The 20,316-nt window shown below is 35.2% G+C and overlaps 2 protein-coding genes and 1 pseudogene across 2 annotated transcripts; 1 reads left to right on the top strand and 2 right to left on the bottom strand.

Moving 5' to 3' along the window:
* The first annotated feature begins 7,557 nt into the window (after nt 1-7,557).
* Nucleotides 7,558-9,805, top strand: LOC141696057 (putative acetyltransferase At3g50280; annotated as a pseudogene).
* Nucleotides 9,806-10,250: 445 nt separating this feature from the next.
* LOC141695166 (histone H4) lies at nt 10,251-10,826 on the bottom strand. The gene has a single exon (XM_074499430.1). It carries the CDS (start codon nt 10,750-10,752, stop codon nt 10,441-10,443), a length of 312 nt encoding a protein of 103 aa, XP_074355531.1. The 5' UTR covers nt 10,753-10,826; the 3' UTR covers nt 10,251-10,440.
* An 8,449-nt stretch (nt 10,827-19,275) lies between these two features.
* Nucleotides 19,276-19,954, bottom strand: LOC141698093 (histone H2B.3-like). Its single transcript, XM_074502705.1, has one exon. It carries the CDS (start codon nt 19,870-19,872, stop codon nt 19,444-19,446), a length of 429 nt encoding a protein of 142 aa, XP_074358806.1. The 5' UTR covers nt 19,873-19,954; the 3' UTR covers nt 19,276-19,443.
* Between the last annotated feature and the right edge of the window lie 362 nt (nt 19,955-20,316).

Genomic DNA, 20,316 nt, shown 5'->3' on the forward strand with positions numbered 1-20,316 from the left:
AGGATCATGCTTGGTTAAATGACATGTATGATATTAGAACTCAATGGGTTGGTGCTTACACGAAGCAACATTTTTCCGCCGGCATGACTACAACTTCAAGAAGCGAGTCTACAAATTCTTTTTTTGATGAATATGTGCAATCATCTACCGGTTTGAAGGAATTCATTGAGAACTCCCAAAAGGCTTTGGAGACACAATATCTGAAGGAAGTTAAAGCCGATTATGACACTGAACAATTGGAAAGGAGATTAGTTTTGCACTTGTGTTGGAAATGCATGCATCCGAAATCTACACGAAAGAAATGTTCAAATGTTTTCAAAAGGAGCTTATGAAAAGTACATGTTACATCGTGAACAGTGTCAAAAACAATGGAACTTATATGTCGAAACTGTATTTGGTTGAGAAGGCTACCCTGCCGGAAAATTGCAGAAGAAAATATCGAGTGACGGTTTTCATGTATAAAAAAATTGAATGCTCGTGTAAGAAGTTTGAACATTCCGGGATGATTTGCAAACACATAATCCGTTATCTAGACAAAAAACAAAAAATCAAGATAATGGAAAGTCTCATCATTGGTAGGTGGACAATGAACGGCAACAAAATTGCGGGGCCTCTTCCATATGCTCCTCCCGCTATTGGTAATGATGGTGCGTCACAACCATTAAGGTATGGTGCATTGTGCAAATCTTTTCAAGATTTAGATGCTTCCGGTAGTTGTTCTGTTTCATGGTATAAATACTTAATGGATGTGATTGATAGAGAGAAGAGATACTTGAAAGATGCTTTTGCGGATGAAGAGCGTAGCGAAAGAACCCATCAGGCGAAAACTCAAGAGGACTACCAACATGATCCAATATTCGATCCTCCAACGTCGAAAACTATAGGAAGGAAAAAAACAAAAAAAAAATTAAAGTGGAATTGAGACGGCAACTTCAAATATCAAAATCAAGCCTCGCAAGTGCAATTATTGTGGGGAGATCGGAGGAGAACATGATGCAAGAAATTGTCCCCTAAGGGAGGAGCATGATCGAAGAAATTTTTAGATTTTAACCTAAAAATTGTTGACAAGTAGTAAATTAGTTCTTTTAAGACTTTTCTATTTAAATTACATAATATTAACGTTATTTTTAAATTTACACATAATATTGCATATTAATGTTATTTTTTAACAAAACCAAGTTTAGTAATATTAATATTGTTTAAACATTTTTCAACACCAAAACTCTTAAAATAATTAAAATATGCAGTAGTAATAGGAAAATTTGAAAAAAGTGATTTAATAAATAAAGTTAACTAGACCTTAAAATAGTGAACACGAACGTGGTATTTCCCCTAACTCGGTTTGAAGTTCTTTACTTTAGGGTCGCTCTTTTCATCCAACTCGAAATATCATAAGAGAATAGTGACAGAGCACCCAGCAATGAGACATTGCTAGAGGTCACACTGCAGCAATGACTCATTGTGGGGTACTCTGCTCCACCCAAAACTCACTGCCTCTTTTTGTTAACAAAAGTGAGTTTAGTAATATTAATATTTTTTAAATATTTTTCAACACCAAAACTCTTAAAATAATTAAAATATGCAGTATTAATGTAAAAATTTGAAAAAAGTGATTTAATAAACAAAGTCAACTAGACATTAAAATAGTCAATGTGAACTAGTGACAGAGTACCTAGCAATGAGATATTGCTGGAGGTGGGCACTGCAGCAATGGCTCATTGTTGGGCGCTTTGTTCCACCCAAAACTCACTGCCTCTTTTTGTTAACAAAACTTGGTTTTTAGTAATATTAATATTTTTTAAATATTTTTCAACACCAAAACTCTTAAAATAATTAAAATATGCAGTATTAATGGGAAAATTTGAAAAAATTGATTTAATAAACAAAGTCAACTAGACCTTAAAATAGTCAACATGACCTAGTGACAGAGCCCCTAACAATGCCTCATTGATGGGGTTGGTCACTGCAGCAATGATTCATTGCGGGGTGACTAAACTGTAAAATGTGTAACATATGATGTCTCCCGCAATGACTCAATGTTGAGGTCTGTGACCTAGCAAGCAAACTTGTGCTTGTCAGTTTTCTGCAGAAAACTGGTCACAGACCTTTATACTGCTAATATCAACATTGCGGGTGATTTACATAGTTTAAGAAAAAAACGATATGGTTCCGTTTATTTTTATAACTTACCAACCTGTTTCAACTAAATCTAAATCAACCAACAACCAATCAAAGCAACCACAATCATGATCTAAATTAAACTCAACCAATCAACATCAAATCTAAACACAACATCAATCCAGTAAACACAATCATAATCAATAACAAAGAAAACACCGAAACAAATCCAAAATATAAACTATAGTCCCCTATTCCTCTGTTGGATCCCATAGTCACTTATCTGTCTAGCGAGCCCTTTTGAAAGCTCCCAAGCTATGCGATACCGGAATGTCCAAATACCCTATACAGGCTCCCAAACAGCATCTCTCAACGATATGCCATTAAGTATACCATCCATGTACTTGCACACGTACACGCCATAATCTTGGTATTGGACTGCATCGGTCGTTCTTGTATGAAATGAACCTTCATCTTATATCCATCAAATCTGGAAGGATCCAAGTAATGCAACATAGCTGGCACTATGCACTCCTAGAAAGGTTTGATCTCATATAATTAGTAACCAACAATGACAAGTGTATGTAAATTGACTAGTAAAGTAATTACGAAGAACGTAGAATACCATGGCATATATATATCGAGAGTAAATACTCTTAAGACTATCCCCCCATTCAGCTAGAGGATCAATTCAAAAGAGCTTCTGTTGTTTAATGCCCAGAATGAACAAAAACCAGTGAGCATCATTGCAGCAAGGGTAGAAAGCAAAGTCACAATCCAATAATGGTGGCCCAATGCGCTTGACTGTATATGAATCATATAAACTATGCAGACCGGCCAACTGCACATCTGAGAGTTCAGCTTCGGGATGGGCCTGTAATATTGAAGCAATTATAAAAGATCAAATGAACTATAAAATCAAAGAGTTATCAATTATCATCGATTATCATTTCTTACTTTTTAAAGTTATGAATTATCATTAACTTACTTTATCAATAAAGAGTTAACTTACTTTTTAGTTATCAATTATCATTAACTTACTAACGCATGAACTAAAAAGTACTTTTTGTTTTACCTTCAAGTTCTTGCAATAATCTTTTAACAACAGTTGCACGAAAAAGCTGAAGTTAAAGAAGAACTTCTTAGCCATGGGCTCCAGACCCGAGATGGACTCCCTAACCTTCAACAACTCTATATAGGCATCCAGACATTGTTTTCTACATCACATTCCGGCTTTAAGGTCAGGACAAAATCCCAAGTAAGCTCAGCAGTGCCTCTGTGATCTCTCCAAATAAAATCATTCTTGTTACCCCACCAGTGCTTGTATAGCCAAAAAAACCTTCCTGTTTTTCAATGGCCTCGTCATATCAACACGCCGCCCAGGACCACCCCACCTCAGTTTATCCTTCAACTTGTCTTCATCAGTGTCCATCTGCAAATACATTTCAAAAGCATCAAATCAAACACATATTCATGACAAAAAAAATTAAGCATATAGAAATGCATCAAAATACGTACTGCAAGAATCAAACATAAAAAATGGAATGGTTCAACATACGTACATCAAGAATCATCCTCAAATTATCAGGAATAAAACCACTACGACTACCGAATTTCACCATGCCACCTGCAAGTGGAGTCAACTCAGTAGCAGGAGTAACTGGAGAACTCCTAAAAGTGCGTTCGGTAGTAGGAGTAACAGGGGTAGCGGTAGCAGCAACCTACAAATGCATTGAGTATCAAACATTGTATACATCTCTAAAACTAAAGAGTTAGACTACTCGAATAACATACTCGAATATGTATAAGACACACAATAGTAAAAAAAAAGTAAAGTTCTAAAACTAAAGAGTAGTACCTCAGACTGAACAACATCAGACTGAACAACAGGGGGAGCGGATAGGGGGGTCGACTGCGAAGCAGGGGGAGCAGTAGTAGCAACCTACAAATGCATTGAGTATCAAACATTATATACATCTCTAAAACTAAAGAGTTAGACTACTCGAATAACATACTCGATAAGTATAAGACACCCGATAGTAAAAAAAAGTAAAGTTCTAAAACTAAAGAGTAGTACCTCAGAATGAAAAACATGGGGAGCGGATAGGGGGTCGACTGTGGAGCAGGGGGGCAGTAGCAGCAACCTACAAATATATTGAGTATCAAACATTATATACATCTCTAAAACTAAAGAGTTAGACTACTCGAATATGTATAAGACACACAATAGTAAAAAAAAGTAAAGTTCTAAAACTAAAGAGTAGTACCTCTGACTGAACAACATCAGACTGAACAACATGGGGAGCAAATAGGGGGTCGACTGTGAAGCAGGGGGAGCAGTAGCAGCAACCTACAAATGCATTGAGTATCAAACATTATATACATCTCTAACTAAAGATTTAGACTACGCGAATAATATGCTCGAATATGAATAAGTACCTCAATCTGAACAGGATGAGAGACATGTACAGGGATAGCTGCAGTGTTAGGGACTACAGTCTCATCCTACATTAGATGTCAATAACCCGATCAAACTACATATAATTCGGTGTAGTAGACTACTCGAATAACTTACTCGAGTAAGTACCTGACGAGGACGTTTACTGGCTGCCTGTGTAGGTGAATCATGAGACTCAAAAGCAAACTCCTGCAATAACATGATAAGATAACGATCATACACACATTCACATTCAATATAGTATACTGGATTTTGGAATGACATAAATGAAACGCACCTCATGTGTACGTTTCTCAGGTGAAGGAGGAGCACTTGGATCAATATGCATATCATGTGCACGTGAGGGTCTATCAAAACTGGGTCTACTGAATGCAGGACCCCTCTACTCAGTGTTGACTCGATCATAACGAATCAGAAACTCAGGAATGCACTCATAGAACCAGTCTGGGGGATCATGGCTGTGAATAGCATGCAATGTCATCATCCCACAGTCAAGCAACATAAATCATTAACTATTAATCATCTACCTAAACACCCTATAAAAATGCAATAATGAAATAAATGAATACAGGATTCAAATATTAAACTAAACTCTAAAACATACCGCATCAACCATGTCCTGCTGAGAATACCAGTCACGTGGCACTATCTTGCGTGGATCCCCACCCACAAAACAAGCAATCCTCAGCTTACTGTGGGTCCTATACCAGTAATATACTGGTCAATGCTCACGTACTGCCCCTCTCCAACGGGCTCTATCTGGCCATCAAGATAAGCATACCACTCATCCCGATACTGTCTCATAGTAGTCATATGCTGGTCCCTCTGCCAAAGAGATAACCCGTCCCTCCGTAGAGCAGACATGTCAATAGGATCATCTGGAATATGCTGCAGCATAACAAGACTCTGTCCGGCATGACATACTCGACATTCTCGAAGCAAATAAGTGGAATACGGCCGAGACTCATATACGAAGCATCCATCAGCTCGACATCATACTGCTCCTCAGAATAGTCCACCATATCAAAGAATAACCGATAAGGCTCCCATGTCAGCCAACTCATCTCAAATCGGTCAAAATCCCCCCGGTACTGACCTATAAGCAAAATAATAAGGGAACATATGAAACTGGATAGTTCAAAAGCATGCAAATGTTTGGTCGAAGGAGAGTTCAAATAGTAAATATGTAAAAAAGAACAGTACATGTATGGTGGTGAGGGTTCTCCCTCCGATCAGGGTTCGGCTCATCCCATGCCAAAGCCCTCAGCCAAACAAGCTTCACCCCGGGTGCAATCTTAGGAGCACCAGGTAACAACTTCTCGTGTGTCCACGGCATCAGTAGCATCGTGCATCCATTAAGTGTTGTTGTACTCTTATGAGCAGCCTTGGTCAAACCTCTAAACAAATAGCTCAATACAGCAGCTCCCCATGCATACGATTTAATCTGAAGAGAATCCTGGATGAGCTTTAAGTACCTGCGACAAAGGAAATACAGAGTAAGTAAGAATACAGGGGATGATATGGGCATGATATGCAAAAATAATACGGCATTAATGTCAAATTAGAACTAAGATGCTATAAACTACAATTTAAGAACTAAAATGCATCAATTACAAGAATTATAGTGTCAAATTGGAAATAAATGAGAATACAGGGCTTCATATGCAAAATCAAGAAAAAAGGACAAGTGAAGGACTAAGATGCTATAATCTACAATTTAAAAACTGAAATGCAACAAATACAAGTAAATACCTCGGATGCACGGTATATCAACTCGATGAAGGAAACAATATGCCCCCAATGATGTATAAAAGATAAGCTTGTGTGTAAACCACAAGATCCTGTTCTAGCCCCCCATTTGGTAGCTCCGCATATCGTTCCCTTAATTTGTAAAGCTTGACCCCGTCCCTATACATATCTTTACGCCCCACCTCATCCAATCTTGCATCCTGCCATTCCCTCATCCAATACGCCTTCGGAGCGTCAAGCTCCCTATGAGTAACTCGACGACCCTTAACAGGGAGGCCCATTATTATGTATACATCCTCGATGGTGATGGTCAACTCACCAAATGGAAAGTGAAAGGTGTTAGTCTCTGGCCTCCACCTGCAATTGCATTCATACACAAACATCACAAACATTGCCAATGACGATTCAAATAAATGAGAAAACTGATTACAAATTAGTACATTTCCACTAAGGCTGTTATCAAATGAATATCGTTCTAAGGAACTGAACGATTGTTCGTGAAAGCAGAGAAACCCCATTGCCTCGGCAACTCACGCTGGGGATCAGAAAGTATCCACTGTTGATGATTAGTTGTGTACTGCCGTACATCCAGCTTATCCCGCACACCTCCCGCCCATATGGCAGTACTAATATGATCATCCTGCATCGTCAGGAGTGATCTAACAATAGGCCTGCACTCATTCTCCATAGTAATTGCAAAGTGCACAATAAAAAATACTATATAATCGGGAAGTTACTTATACCCAACTTAAACACGAAACATTTATAGAACCGTTATTTTCTATTTTAAGTCCTACCGAAAATTCGGCATGACTCATTCGTTTATAAGCTAGCCACAACCAATCAATCAATCAACAAGCATTCCATCCACTGTCTAATCACAACATATCTAATATAAACAAGGATAACTAACTAATAGAACATTATAAACCACAAAAAAACATCTAATACAGCACAAATGATCAAAATCAACAAAAGTCAACACTTGCAATCACAAAAACTTATAAACAACAAATCACCATTCTTGATTCTTGAACAAAATAACTGATCCTTAAAATAGATACACAAATCAAGAACACAATCTCTGAAATAGATACACAAAATCTAACACACGCCCAATAATCAGTTGATTATATTATCACTAAATTTGATACCTTTTTCAACTGAAAAATCAAAGCTCGTGGTGTTTGAATCATAAGGGTTTGTGTTGACTGCAGTCTTGATGTAAAAAAATGCAAACTATATCTAGGGCTCATTGCGGAAGCAGCAATGACCCATTGCGGTAGTATGTAACTGTGTATGTGTGTATACGTGTGTGTATATGCGTGTATCATACCTGAGTAGCTGAATCGCCTGAGTAATGGGTTGAAATCCTTTGAAATCGCCTAGAGTGGGAGAATTAGGTTTTTGTTATTGTGAAATTAGGGATTTCAGGAAGAAACGGGTTAAACCCGGGTCTCGTCTGCAGCAATGTGTCATTGCGGGAGTTGCAATGGGTCATTGCGGCAGCGGGGGTTGTTCTGTACTTTCGCGAATTTTAGGTAATAGTTTGTTAAAATAAAGAATTTATTAATAGAAATATATAAATACAAAATAAAAATATAACAACCAAACAATAAATAAATTAGGAATTTAAACATCAATTAAAATTATTTATATATTTATTATCTATTATTTTACAATTATTTAAAAATAAAACTAAATTATTTGCAGCAATGAAACATTGCTTATACCGCATTGAGTCAAAACTGCAGTATTCCCGCAATGTAACATTGCGCTGCCCGCATTGAAACAAAGCTATTATACTCCCGCAATATAACAATGCGGCAGGTGGTTATAAAACCACTTGTGGTGGAAGGACACCCATATATATATTGTCTATAATAAATTTAAAGAATCCGTCTTAGCTCATTTAGAAATGATTTTTTGAGCAAGTGTGGTAACTGTTAAAGTATTTTTTTGTTTGGGAATATTTATTATGTGGAGTATACTAACTGTTGTTTTGAAATATTTGTCAATATTCCACAGAAAAATCACACGAGATTACCTTCTCACTTCTCAGCATAGACAGATGTTATCATGTTTGAAGTAGTCCAGGCAAAATTAGGAAAAAAAACTTTAGTAACTTAATATCATATCCTCATTCCAAGATAAACGGTTCCTATCTCCGACCTGATCACTCTCCTCAAACACGCCCTCTCCAAAACACTTTCTCGTTTCCCCCGCTTGCTGGTCGTCTAACAACTGATCAAAACGGTTACGTTTACATTTCCTGTAACGATGCTGGCGCCAAATTTATCCACGCCAGTGCTCCTCATGTTTCAATCAGGGACATTTTGACTCCGGTCCATGTCCTTGATTTCGTCCAACGCTTATTTACCTTTGACGGCGCTGTTAGCTATGAAGCTCATTGCAAGCCTATTCTAGCTGTCCAAGTCACGGATATAGAGGATGGTATGTTTATCGGTTGTTCTGTTAATCACGCTGTTGTTGATGGGACTTCCTTATGGAACTTCTCTAACACGTTTGCTGAATTTTGTAATAAAGGAGCTAGAAAGATGTCGAAACAGCCTGATTTTACGCGTTAATCTGTCATTGTATCTCCTGAAAATTCCTGATGGTGGACTTAAAGTGACTTTCGACGTTGATGCTCCGTTGAAGGAGAGAATTTTTAGTTTCAGCAGAGAATCCATCCTTAAGCTGAAAGAAAAGGTTAATAACAAAAATTGGAGTTTGTTTAATGACGGAGGAATTGATGGCAAAAGAGAGTAATGATCCTATGAATGAGAAGATAAAATCAGTAATTGAGATTTCATCTTTTGAATCCTTGTGTGCTTTGATGTGGTGAGCTGTAACACGTGCTCGTAAGTTACCCGCAACAAAAACGACAACGTTTAAAATGGCAGTGAATTGCAGGCACAGGCTTGAGCCGAAGCTTCATCCTTACTACTTCGGGAACGCAATACAGAGTGTTCCTACTTATGCGCCTGCTGGAGAGGTGTTGTCACGTGATTTGCGCCGGTGTGCGGAGCAGCTGAACAAGAATTTGAAGGCTCGTGATGATGAAATGGTGAGGACTTTTGTAAAGAATTGGGAAAGTGATCCAAGGTGTTTCCCGCTGGAAAACTTCAATGGGGCAATGATCACAATGGGGAGTTCGCCTCGGTTCCCAATGTACGAGAATGATTTCGGGTGGGGCAAACCAATTGCTATTCGAAGCGGGAAGGCTAATAAATTTGATGGAAAGATTTCAGCATTTCCTGGCAGGAAAGGTAGTGGAAGCGTGGATTTGGAGGTGGTTTTGGCACATGAAACAATGGCTGGATTGGAGTCAGATTCGGAATTTATGCAATTTGTTTCGGGTCATTGGTATTTTGATTTTGTAATGTAAAATGAGCCTGTGAACGAAGTTCATGTTTATAGTTGTTTAACTGGTTAATGCTTTCTCATTTGTAGTTTATTGAATTGATTAGCCTTTAACTTTATATAACACGGAGACTGTTATTGGCCATGCTTATTTTGAAGATTGAAATTTCTTCAAGAATACTTTCAGTTTTAATGTTGAAGTACCAGAGTAACTGCTCTTTAACAAAATTCGGGGTTTTTAGTTGTGCAGATAATTGTTTCAAGTTTTGTACCAAAGAAGGAGATTTGTTGCAATTCCATGTAAGGATTTGTATGTATGATTCATAAATCATATGTATGTAAGGGCAATGCATAAGTGTAGAAAATTGTCACATTTATTGGATGGGGGAGTGATAAAGATGTTAGTATCACAATTACTTGTGCCAAATTTTGGTTAGTGTGTTGATGCTAAAGCAATATCTACAATGAGTAAGGTCACTATTGCAACTATTCCCATAAAATCACAAATAATCTTCCACAAATTAATTATATTTCATCTGATATTGTTGAAACTAAGTAGTGCCATAAATTTAACGTTCCAATAGCTAATTCATTTCACTACTACACCACAAATTACAATGCTAATATAGAACTGAAAAACAGAACAATTGCATAGATAGAGATTTTAATTGACGCCAAAATGAAACCCTAGATGTGCAACAGCAACAACAGCTACATTTCGGTACTAACGAAACACTAATATACTAAATTTAACCCCCGAAACCGTAAAGAGTCCTGCCCTGCCTCTTGAGAGCATAGACAACATCCATAGCAGTGACAGTCTTCCTCCTAGCGTGCTCGGTGTAAGTAACTGCATCACGAATAACATTCTCCAAGAATATCTTAAGCACACCACGAGTCTCTTCGTAAATGAGACCTGAAATCCTCTTAACGCCGCCTCTTCTAGCGAGTCTTCGAATAGCAGGCTTAGTAATGCCCTGGATGTTGTCTCGGAGGACTTTGCGATGCCTCTTGGCTCCGCCTTTGCCCAATCCCTTGCCTCCCTTGCCTCGCCCAGACATTTTTCTACAAGAGTATTTGTATTTGTGTTTGTAAAGCTGATTTGAATTGTTTGTTTTTGTGGCTTTTACGTACTGTGGGGATTGGATTTATATAGATTCAGATTTGGGGGTTTGGAATTTTAAAGATGGCGGGACGTGATTCTAGTCGTTGGATTTGAGGTATATCGTACGGCTGTGTTTTGTGATCCGCGTGAAATATAAAGCTAGGATGTTATTGGCTTAATTAAGTGGGGCGGCGATCCTTCCCATTAATGTTGAGCGTAGGGGGTTCTTTTTAAAAAGGTTTGAAGATGAAAACTGAAATGAGGGCGGTTCATATTGGCGGGGTTTCGAATGTTTTGAGTTTTTAGGACTTGTACCTTGACATTGACATTGGTAGTTCTTACGAACTTTAAAAAAAAAGTTTTATTTACTTAACAAAGAGAAATGTTTCTTTGATTTGTGAAGAATAAATGTTTCTTTCTAAGACAGTATTTATTTGTAATCTACTATTTTTTATGTTATAAAAATCAGCCGATTTTTTTAAAATTATCGATAAATCACTTAAAAATTAGTCACAAATATTTATTTGATTTTTTCAATTCTCGATAAATCGCTAATTCATTTGATAAATCGCTAATCGATATCTCAACCGAATAGTTCCCGTTTTCGATATCCGTAAATATGCTATTATTCATCTCAAAGTATTTGCAAATTATGATACCTTTTGATATTTATAAAGAAATTGTCATACATTTGAATTTGATTGATGTCGAGGGATTATGATTCTACATATTTTATATTTTTACATATTTTATATTTTTTACCTATACTGTGTTTGTAAATTGTAATTTCTTCTTCCCATCAAATTCTTTATACAAGGGAACGGAGCTCGAAACGTATTTTAAGACTCTTATAAAATATAGTTGTCTATATTTTTAAAACAAAAACTTCTTAATAAATATACAATATTCAATTTTTTATAAAAAACTTAAAAATAAATTATGAAACTATATTTTCTAACAGCTTCAAAGTGCGTCTTAAGAATGAGAAAAATCAATAAAATGCATTCCAAGCATGAAAGTAACATTCATTAAAATTGTTATTGTTATGATTAAATAGCTGAAAAAATCGTGCTTCGTGCTGTATTAAAAAATATTTTAATTAATACAAAATTAATAATAATAATTTTGGTGCATAAGGAAAATTTAAATGCATTTCTATTATGAATTAAGAATTTTTAGTTCTATTTTATATGATATTAGTTTATATAGTAAGGATATATCATTGGTGAAAAAGTGCTAAAAAATCTTTTATTTACCGGAAAAGAAAATTAATGATCACGGTGGATAAGGAAAATTTTAATGCATTTCTATTATTTCTATTATGTATTAAGATTTAAGAATCAAGATACTAAATACAAACATTTGTGAGACCTCACAGTCATATTGAGAGTGATTCATTTTTCTAGCACATAAATTTAAGCAATATCTCGTTATTGCAACAGTCATCATGGAAATCCGTGATGATTTTATTTTGATCAACAAATTTAAAGTTTTTAGAAAGGCGTCAAATTAAATACAATAGTTGCGAAGAGCTAGTAAACATTCAGCACTGCAATTACTCGTATCAAAATGATTCGTTCATCCTATTGTCTTGTTACAGTTATTTTGTACAACTTGAAACTTTACATTATGAACAGACTGAATCAAGAAGAATATATACTATAATTTTCAAGGAGCCCAAAATCACAGCATTCGGATAAATAACAAATCAAATGCAAATTTTATAAGAAATCAGAATTACTTAGAAATCATGCATACGAATAACGAGCTCAGTTGAAGCATCAATTGTCCGAGTTGAATCCACAAGAATGGCGAGCTCTAAATCTCTAAAAAAATGTTCTTCTATTATGCAACGATTACATGGAAGATTTTGAAGTAAGTTAATAATTTACATAATTAATAGGACAAAATAAAACCTTTCAATTTTTCATCAGTTATGAACTAAATGACCAAGCTCTTGGACCTAAACCTTTGATTTTCTCTTTAATTTTAAAAGAATATTTCAAGATACCAAAAACTAAAAACACATAAAATTAATGAAAATAGAGAAATTATAAAAGAAGAATAGAAGCGTGTGAAAAATCAAAATACCCATCATTTAGGGGCAAATGTCTAAAATACAGTTTGGCGGGATATCCTATCCAAAATACCTCCTGAGTACCCATATGGAGAATGCGTGTACAATTTTTTAAAATATTAGACATGCGTTGTAACCACCCAAATCCGGGGTCAAGATTTGGTGTCACGAAAACAATCTTTACATAAAATAAAAAAAATATTCAATTAACCCCTTGAATCCGGATCGTTTACATGTTATCGTATGAAATAAGAATATACCTCTTTACAACTCATAATAACTAGAATACAAGTGTAAATATCTTTGAACTAATGCTCGTGTCATATTCTTCTAACTTCTTCCACTTCTCGCAGCGGAGATTTCTCGAACTTCTGCTGTCTATCTAAGTTATTCATTTTTATCCTTATCTGTTTCTGGCAGAAATAAGAATTGACAAAACAAGAGTGAGCCAAAAATGCCCAGCAAGTATATAATTTGAGTTCAAATATTAATACCAAAGGAAAAACTCCCGGACAAAATCTTAAAACAATTTTAAACAATTCTATTTATTTTGAGTGAGTGAGCGAATAAACGTTGGTTGTCACCAGCCTTTAACTAAAATCCAAAAAAAAATGACAAGCGGTTCCCCGATTCATCTCCTGAATCAGGGTTTGGTCCGGTTTTGAAATCATAAAACCATTCGAGAGGGAATGTTGTTAATGGCGATCAACAACAAATTAGACTGAACACTAGTTCGCATCTATATTCTATTGATCAGTCAGAATATAATACAGATATATATCTCATATATAGATCCAGTCGGATCCCCAGGCACTACGGCCCATCTCGAGGCACTAGTCATAATAACCCGGTCCTCAGGATTAAGTAAAACTCAATCCCCAAAATATCACTATCCAGCCCGTCGACTGTTTTGATATCAAATCATTTTGATTCAAAACATCCCAATTCATGGTTCGCAAATTACACGAAAGAATGGGTATTTTTTCAAGAGAGCAATCGAATTACAGGAACAAGAATAAAAGAATCATGCATAATCAGAGTAATTGCAGCGAAATGTAAAACATTTAAGTATTCTGAACTTAGAATAGGATCGAAGAAATAATTGCAGAAAGTCAGGAATACTTGCAGTATTTAAAAGAAAGTTCGGGAATACTTGCAGTATTTAAAAGAAAAATCAGGAATACTTGCAGTATTTAAAAGAAAATCAAGAATACTTGCATCAATAAGCTTTAACCACTATTATCGGTTGACTTTTGGATTTCCTTGAACATGTGGCTTTATCGTCAAACTACTATCCTATTCTGGATACGATCCCAACATTCAGACTCTTCAGTTGGAACTTCATTGATCTCGACGTCTAATCACTAGATCGTTCCTAGTCCGATGTCACGTCTCGGGTCTTTCGTCTAAAACCTACAGGGTTGAAATACCCTAATTCAGATAACCGCTTAAGCTTAACATCAAATCGCTATCCTATTTTACCCATACGATTTCATAACCAAATTCATATTTATATGTATTATCGAAATACACATAGCAATTATGGCTCACATCTTCGAAAATTGGTTCGGTATTTAATTTCGGAAAATACGTATATTTGTCGTTTTGAAAAATAGGGTAATCAATTATTCACAAAATATCTTGTCACGTCACGTAAATAGGTTTCATAAAATTCAATTATATCCTCGTTCGACGTTACCAACAATTACAGGTTACGTTCCCGTATTTTCGAAATTTATTTTCCCGAAAATCGTGCAGCGTTTCCTCTATTTATCGGCCTACCCGTCGAATTATTTCGACGTCAATCACAACAACAATTCAATCACACAACAACAACCAATCACCCACAACTACAATTCATAATTCCCAAACACCAATGTAATCTCAATTATTTATCCTGGTTATTCGCATTTCTATATTTTAATTCGTAATTTTCGTTTCGAAATTAATTTCACGAATTAATTTTATTTCATTTATAAACGTAGGACTCAGATAAAAATCATCATCGCCCACCGTCGGCTAATCGCCGACGGCGGTAAAATTCGTTGGTGCCCGATAAATTCAGGTTTCCATATATAAACACCGATGCCGGTTGGAAGGACTTGAATGAGTTTGGAATTGAATAAAAAATTAAATGCAAAACCAAAGGTGGAAGAGAGAGAGGGAAGAAAAAGGAATGTACAAATTTTCTGGGATGGGTTTTCTGGATAAATGAGCAAGGACAATGGATCATTTGTTCTCAAATAATGAGTTTGAGGTTCAATTGAAAGGAATGGTACTTCCATCGACATAGACATTTCCCAACAGCATGGTACTTCCATTCCATTCAAATTATTTTATCCAACCAAACAGGTGCAAGAATTTACAACAGAAAAACTCATTCTACTATCACCTTTTATAGCTGCTTCAACATTATTGTTGGTTTGACATTATGACACAATTAAATTTGAAAATCATAAAAAAAAAAGTTGTAAAAGTTTCGAGTTTCCGACCCTAGTCACATTTTATATGTTTGTTGTATCGTCCATGTCAGCAACCTGATGACCTTTTATTTTGCTATTTTTTTTTAAAAAAAAAACAAGATCTTCTAGTTCTACATTCTACAACCTCGTCGTAGTCACCACAGCACCCTTCCTCGCAATATTAGCACTCATAATTTTAAAATCCACCATGAAACATCATACCATCCAAACATGGCCGATAACACCATCCACTTCTTTCTAAACCTACCTGTAAAAATGTCTTATATATATATATAACTTTTTCGTTAATATCCATTAGTCTTGTGATTTATCTCGAGTATCGCCTCAATCTCGGTCATTAAAATTTATTGATCAATTGATATCTATCTAGAACAGGTTAACAAACAAGTTGAACTCTGATGCTGACAATCGATGTCAACTACAAAAAAAACATCAGGTTAAAATCATGAACTACCCAAATAAGGGTTGATTTACAGTTTTATTCATGACTTCCATTTACTAAGTTGGCTTGGTTAAAACTTATAAAGCTTTAAGAAATAAGAGTAAGAACAGCTAAGGAATTCACAATCGTTGTCCCACAGTGTAACACATCCAACAAGACACAAGCTTCAGTAACTAATTTATTAGCTTTCTTCTGTTTGCAAATTTGCATTGAAAGTTGTTAAAAGAAAAGTTGTGACAGATGAAGACAATATTTTTTTGATAAGAGATGAGTAGTGTTCCAGTTCATTAGGTGTGAAGGGTTTTACTGTTTTAGTATATCTGGCTAATGTCAGGTGTTCATTTAAATCTGGGCTATTTTTGAGCCAACATTTCATAGGTATTGAAAGTTAATTGTGTTGTACGAAAATTATATTATAATAGCGTTTAAAGAGAGATACTTAGATGGGACTTTCTCTAAAGAACTATAGTCAACAACAACAATGTATACCGGTCTGAGGCTATGTTTGTATTCATTATCTACAATTTGTTCTCACGTTATCATGTACTTGATCCCTCAAAAATATACCATGGGCAAGTTTTGACACATTTTTAGCTAACTCAGGGGGAATTATTCTATTCCACTCTCTCACCTGGTATTATAATCATATACGTGACCATACAAATTAACTGAAAGGTCATGAACTTCATAAGTTAACTCAAGAGTTAGAGAAATAAGCTAAAATTCCTGGAATTAGAATCCCCTGACACAAGCATGGCCTAAGTAACTACATCGTAATGAATTAACAGTTTAACACTCATATTCAAATTAACCGTAAATGAACAACCATGGATCAATAGAACAGCAAAAAACAATTGTTTAGAACAGAAAGTTTGTAACTATTGATAATTCACTTACATTTTAGTGCTGAAAACCTCATATGTCCACTGATTTGCGAAGATAACCAGTGTCGCCAAACTACCTTCCAAAGTGCAAAGAGTTGCTCTTTCCAGGAATGCTCAATCCAGTAAATGATATGTGAAAAAAGTACAAAGAGAGTAAAAAAAAAGAGGCTCCATTAGATTGTAAATTAATGCATCTGTCCCCATTTTTACAGACTTAATCTTCTGTGTTAAGAATATTTTCAAGAATAAAAGTAGATATTAGACCTTATTACCTTGAATTTTTAGCTTTGATAGAGTAATTTCAGCTTGAAGGCACAAAACACTATAGATAGAGATATAATCACCCAAAAACACACAAATACAAGGACTACAGAGTTCTGCAAAAATAAGGCTCGTTTCATTGTTTGTTTAATTCATCCTGTGTTAAATTATGCATACTTCTCTAATTAAAATACACCATAATGAGGAGCACATCCATACCACGACACTAGGGAACAGTTCTTGCAGTTGAATGAGAAACAAATTTTAACAATTTTACGGACATTGCACTCAAATTTATTCAGAAAAACATACCCTATATTAATTACACTATGTACCCGTTTGAGAAATCTTAAAATAAGTAACTTACGACTAAAAATAAATAAGTGACTTATACGTGTTAAGTAGATAAATATCTATAAGTTATATAAGTGTTTGAATAATTTTACTTAAAAGACATAATTTTTTATTTAAATAATTTATAATTAATAATGTTTAAATACAAATTAACTTAGTTTGTGGATTTAAAATTAGAAAAACATTAAAAACATATATTTTAGAATTAAAATTAATAAAAAAGTTAAAAAAACAAAATAAGTTGAGAAAAATTACATCGTTACTAACATTCAACTTTTAAGTTTATAAGTTGTGAATTGAACTTATAGGTTGGGTAGACAAAGACTCGTCGATAATTACTTATGGGCTTATAAGTGAATAAGTTACTTTTTAAGTAACGGCCAAACAGGCCCTATATTAACCAACTATACCCAGCTCAGAGTCTAGGGATAGGCAGATTTACGCCCTACAGAGTCTTCTCGGGCTTTTAAGAACGCTGATAGAATACAACAATCCTATCATATATTAATAACACTGTATCATGTTATTGCTCATTGCCCGCTTTAACATTCCAAATTATAAGGAAGCTTTCATATACTCTTTCTTACCTCGATTCAGAAAGAAATTACAGAGTCAAAGGCTTGTAATAGTCAGCAATGCATACAACCCAAACAAACAGTTAAATATTAAAATAATTTCAAATTAACTCATAAAACATACTCCTGCCTCGTGATTTCATCACTATTTTTAAATAAACTAATTTAAGTTTGCAACAAACGAGTATTTGCTAAACAGTTGCATTATAAATAGAAAAATCCAAGTATAATGGGAGGTTAAAATGGGAGAAATTTTATAGGACTAAAATCTTGCAGCAATATTAATAAGAAAAATCTAATGACGGGAAGATAAATGCCAGCTTGCATGAAAAATGCAAGGTGCAACAATTAATCAAAACACTTTGCCAGTAAATCCTAGCACCGCCAACACAGAAGGATTTGATAGGATGGCCGGTTTTACACTATAATTTAAAAAAAAATAAAGAAAAACATGATAATGTTAAGAGTTGAAAACAAAGAAAAAAGTTAACTAAAACACGCTACAAGAGGTATTGAACCATTGTTAGGAAAAAAACATATGCTTCTACCATTCCTTCTGCAGACACAATGCTCGCAGTTATTTACTTTAGTCATTATACTTTAAAATTGCAATATTTAATTGTTTCCCAGACCTGCAAAAGTAAAGGATAAGCAAGGCACTCCAACAGGCCAACCTTATCAATAGCTACAAGCTCATACTCACCTATCATTCTATAAGCCCACTTTAGCACAAACAAATCAAAATTTACAATATATACTTGTAACCTCTCTATTATAAAATAAACTTCATAAACCCGCTATTATCCACAACATAGACAAAGCACAAAGTCAGAGGAGATGAACTAAAACTTTCACACTGAAAGCACTTCATTTCATTTAAATTTTATATAAGGTAGTAGTATCATGAATGCCCTTCCATTTCAAACATTAGATAGAACAAGTGATTTACACACTGCAGCGACCAATTAGAAATGATATCAATAACACATAACTTGGTTCATAACAAAATCTGCGATATGGTTAGTTCTTCAACCAAACCAGTGGAAACAATAGAAAAGAAAATAGTAATGACTAACATAGTTTCAATTGTCGAAGCATCCATGCAGAACACAAATTAAGGCAAGACATTATGTGATTACGTTAACAATCATTATGTATACAAAAAGTACACCCTCATTGCTCATATGTATGTGTAATGTGTACAGTCATTTTCCTGTGTTATAACTTATAAAGCTAAGTGTTGGTCCAAAATTAGGAGCAGGGGTAAAGTTGATATTAAATTATTAAGCATATAATCATACAAATTAACCTAGCTACATATTATCCAACATAAATCTGAAAATTTAATAAGAATAGCATTTTTGTTAAATTACTCCCCACGTTGTGTAGATTATAACTCATAATAACAGAAACAGAAATTTAAACTTCATTTTATCAATCGACACCACTGGGTAGATACAGGCATACAGCACATAAAAACAAATAGTCAATTCCAAACGGAAACTATAAAAACCAACACAAACCATAAAAATCCCTAACAATTATATCACCTAAACATTTCATCAAACAGTTTAAGAGCTAGTAAATTTGGTAACCGCCTTGGTGCCTTCAGAAACAGCGTGCTTAGCCAATTCACCAGGGAGCACGAGCCTCACAGCAGTCTGAATCTCCCGAGTAGTAATGGTAGGCTTCTTGTTGTACCTAGCAAGCTTTGAAGACTCCTGAGCCAATTTCTCGAAGATATCGTTAATAAAGCTGTTCATGATTCCCATGGCCTTGCTGGAGATACCGATATCAGGATGAACCTGCTTGAGCACCTTGAAGATGTAAATCTTGTATGTCTCCACACTCTTCTTGCTTCTCTTCTTCTTCTTGTCTGCTGCGCCTGCTCCGCCTTCCTTGGGGAGCTTCTTGCCGGCCTTGGGCTTCTTCTCGGCCGGAGCTTTCTCGGCGACTGGCTTCTTCTCGGCCGGCTTCTTCTCTGCTGCTTTGGGAGCCATTGGCTGAGATGAGATCTAGGGTTTGAGAGTTTGTTATGAAAAAAGGTGAATGAAAGGGGGAGTCAAGAGAGATGTGAGGATTTGTGGATGGTTGTTTGGGTATATATAGGGGTTGGAGAATTGATGTGATTGGATGAGAAGAGTGGACGCGGATTCGTGACGTGGGAGGATTTTGGGACGTTGATTGACGAAAGGTTGATTTACGATTGACGGCTTGGATTAAAAGAAAATATCCATCGAAGTTATGCCATTTTGTGGTATATTATCCCCTTATTAATTTTCTCAAAAGGGAAAAGTAATAAAAAATTACTTATTACTTACCGTATTACTTTGTTGTAAATTATGTGTATAATAAATAAAAGTGATTAATAAATTATTCTTATCTTATATATCTTATAACTAACCACTTTCTCCATCCCACTGGATTTTTCACATTGGGGGACG

The sequence above is a fragment of the Apium graveolens genome, chromosome 11, assembly GCF_009905375.1.
Source record: "Apium graveolens cultivar Ventura chromosome 11, ASM990537v1, whole genome shotgun sequence".
Classification (NCBI taxonomy): Eukaryota; Viridiplantae; Streptophyta; class Magnoliopsida; order Apiales; family Apiaceae; genus Apium; species Apium graveolens.

What these genes read in the sequence shown, in the direction of transcription:
- LOC141695166 (XM_074499430.1), bottom strand. Translation starts at nt 10,752, where the DNA reads ATGTCTGGGCGAGGCAAGGGAGGCAAGGGATTGGGCAAAGGCGGAGCC.
- LOC141698093 (XM_074502705.1), bottom strand. Translation starts at nt 19,872, where the DNA reads ATGGCTCCCAAAGCAGCAGAGAAGAAGCCGGCCGAGAAGAAGCCAGTC.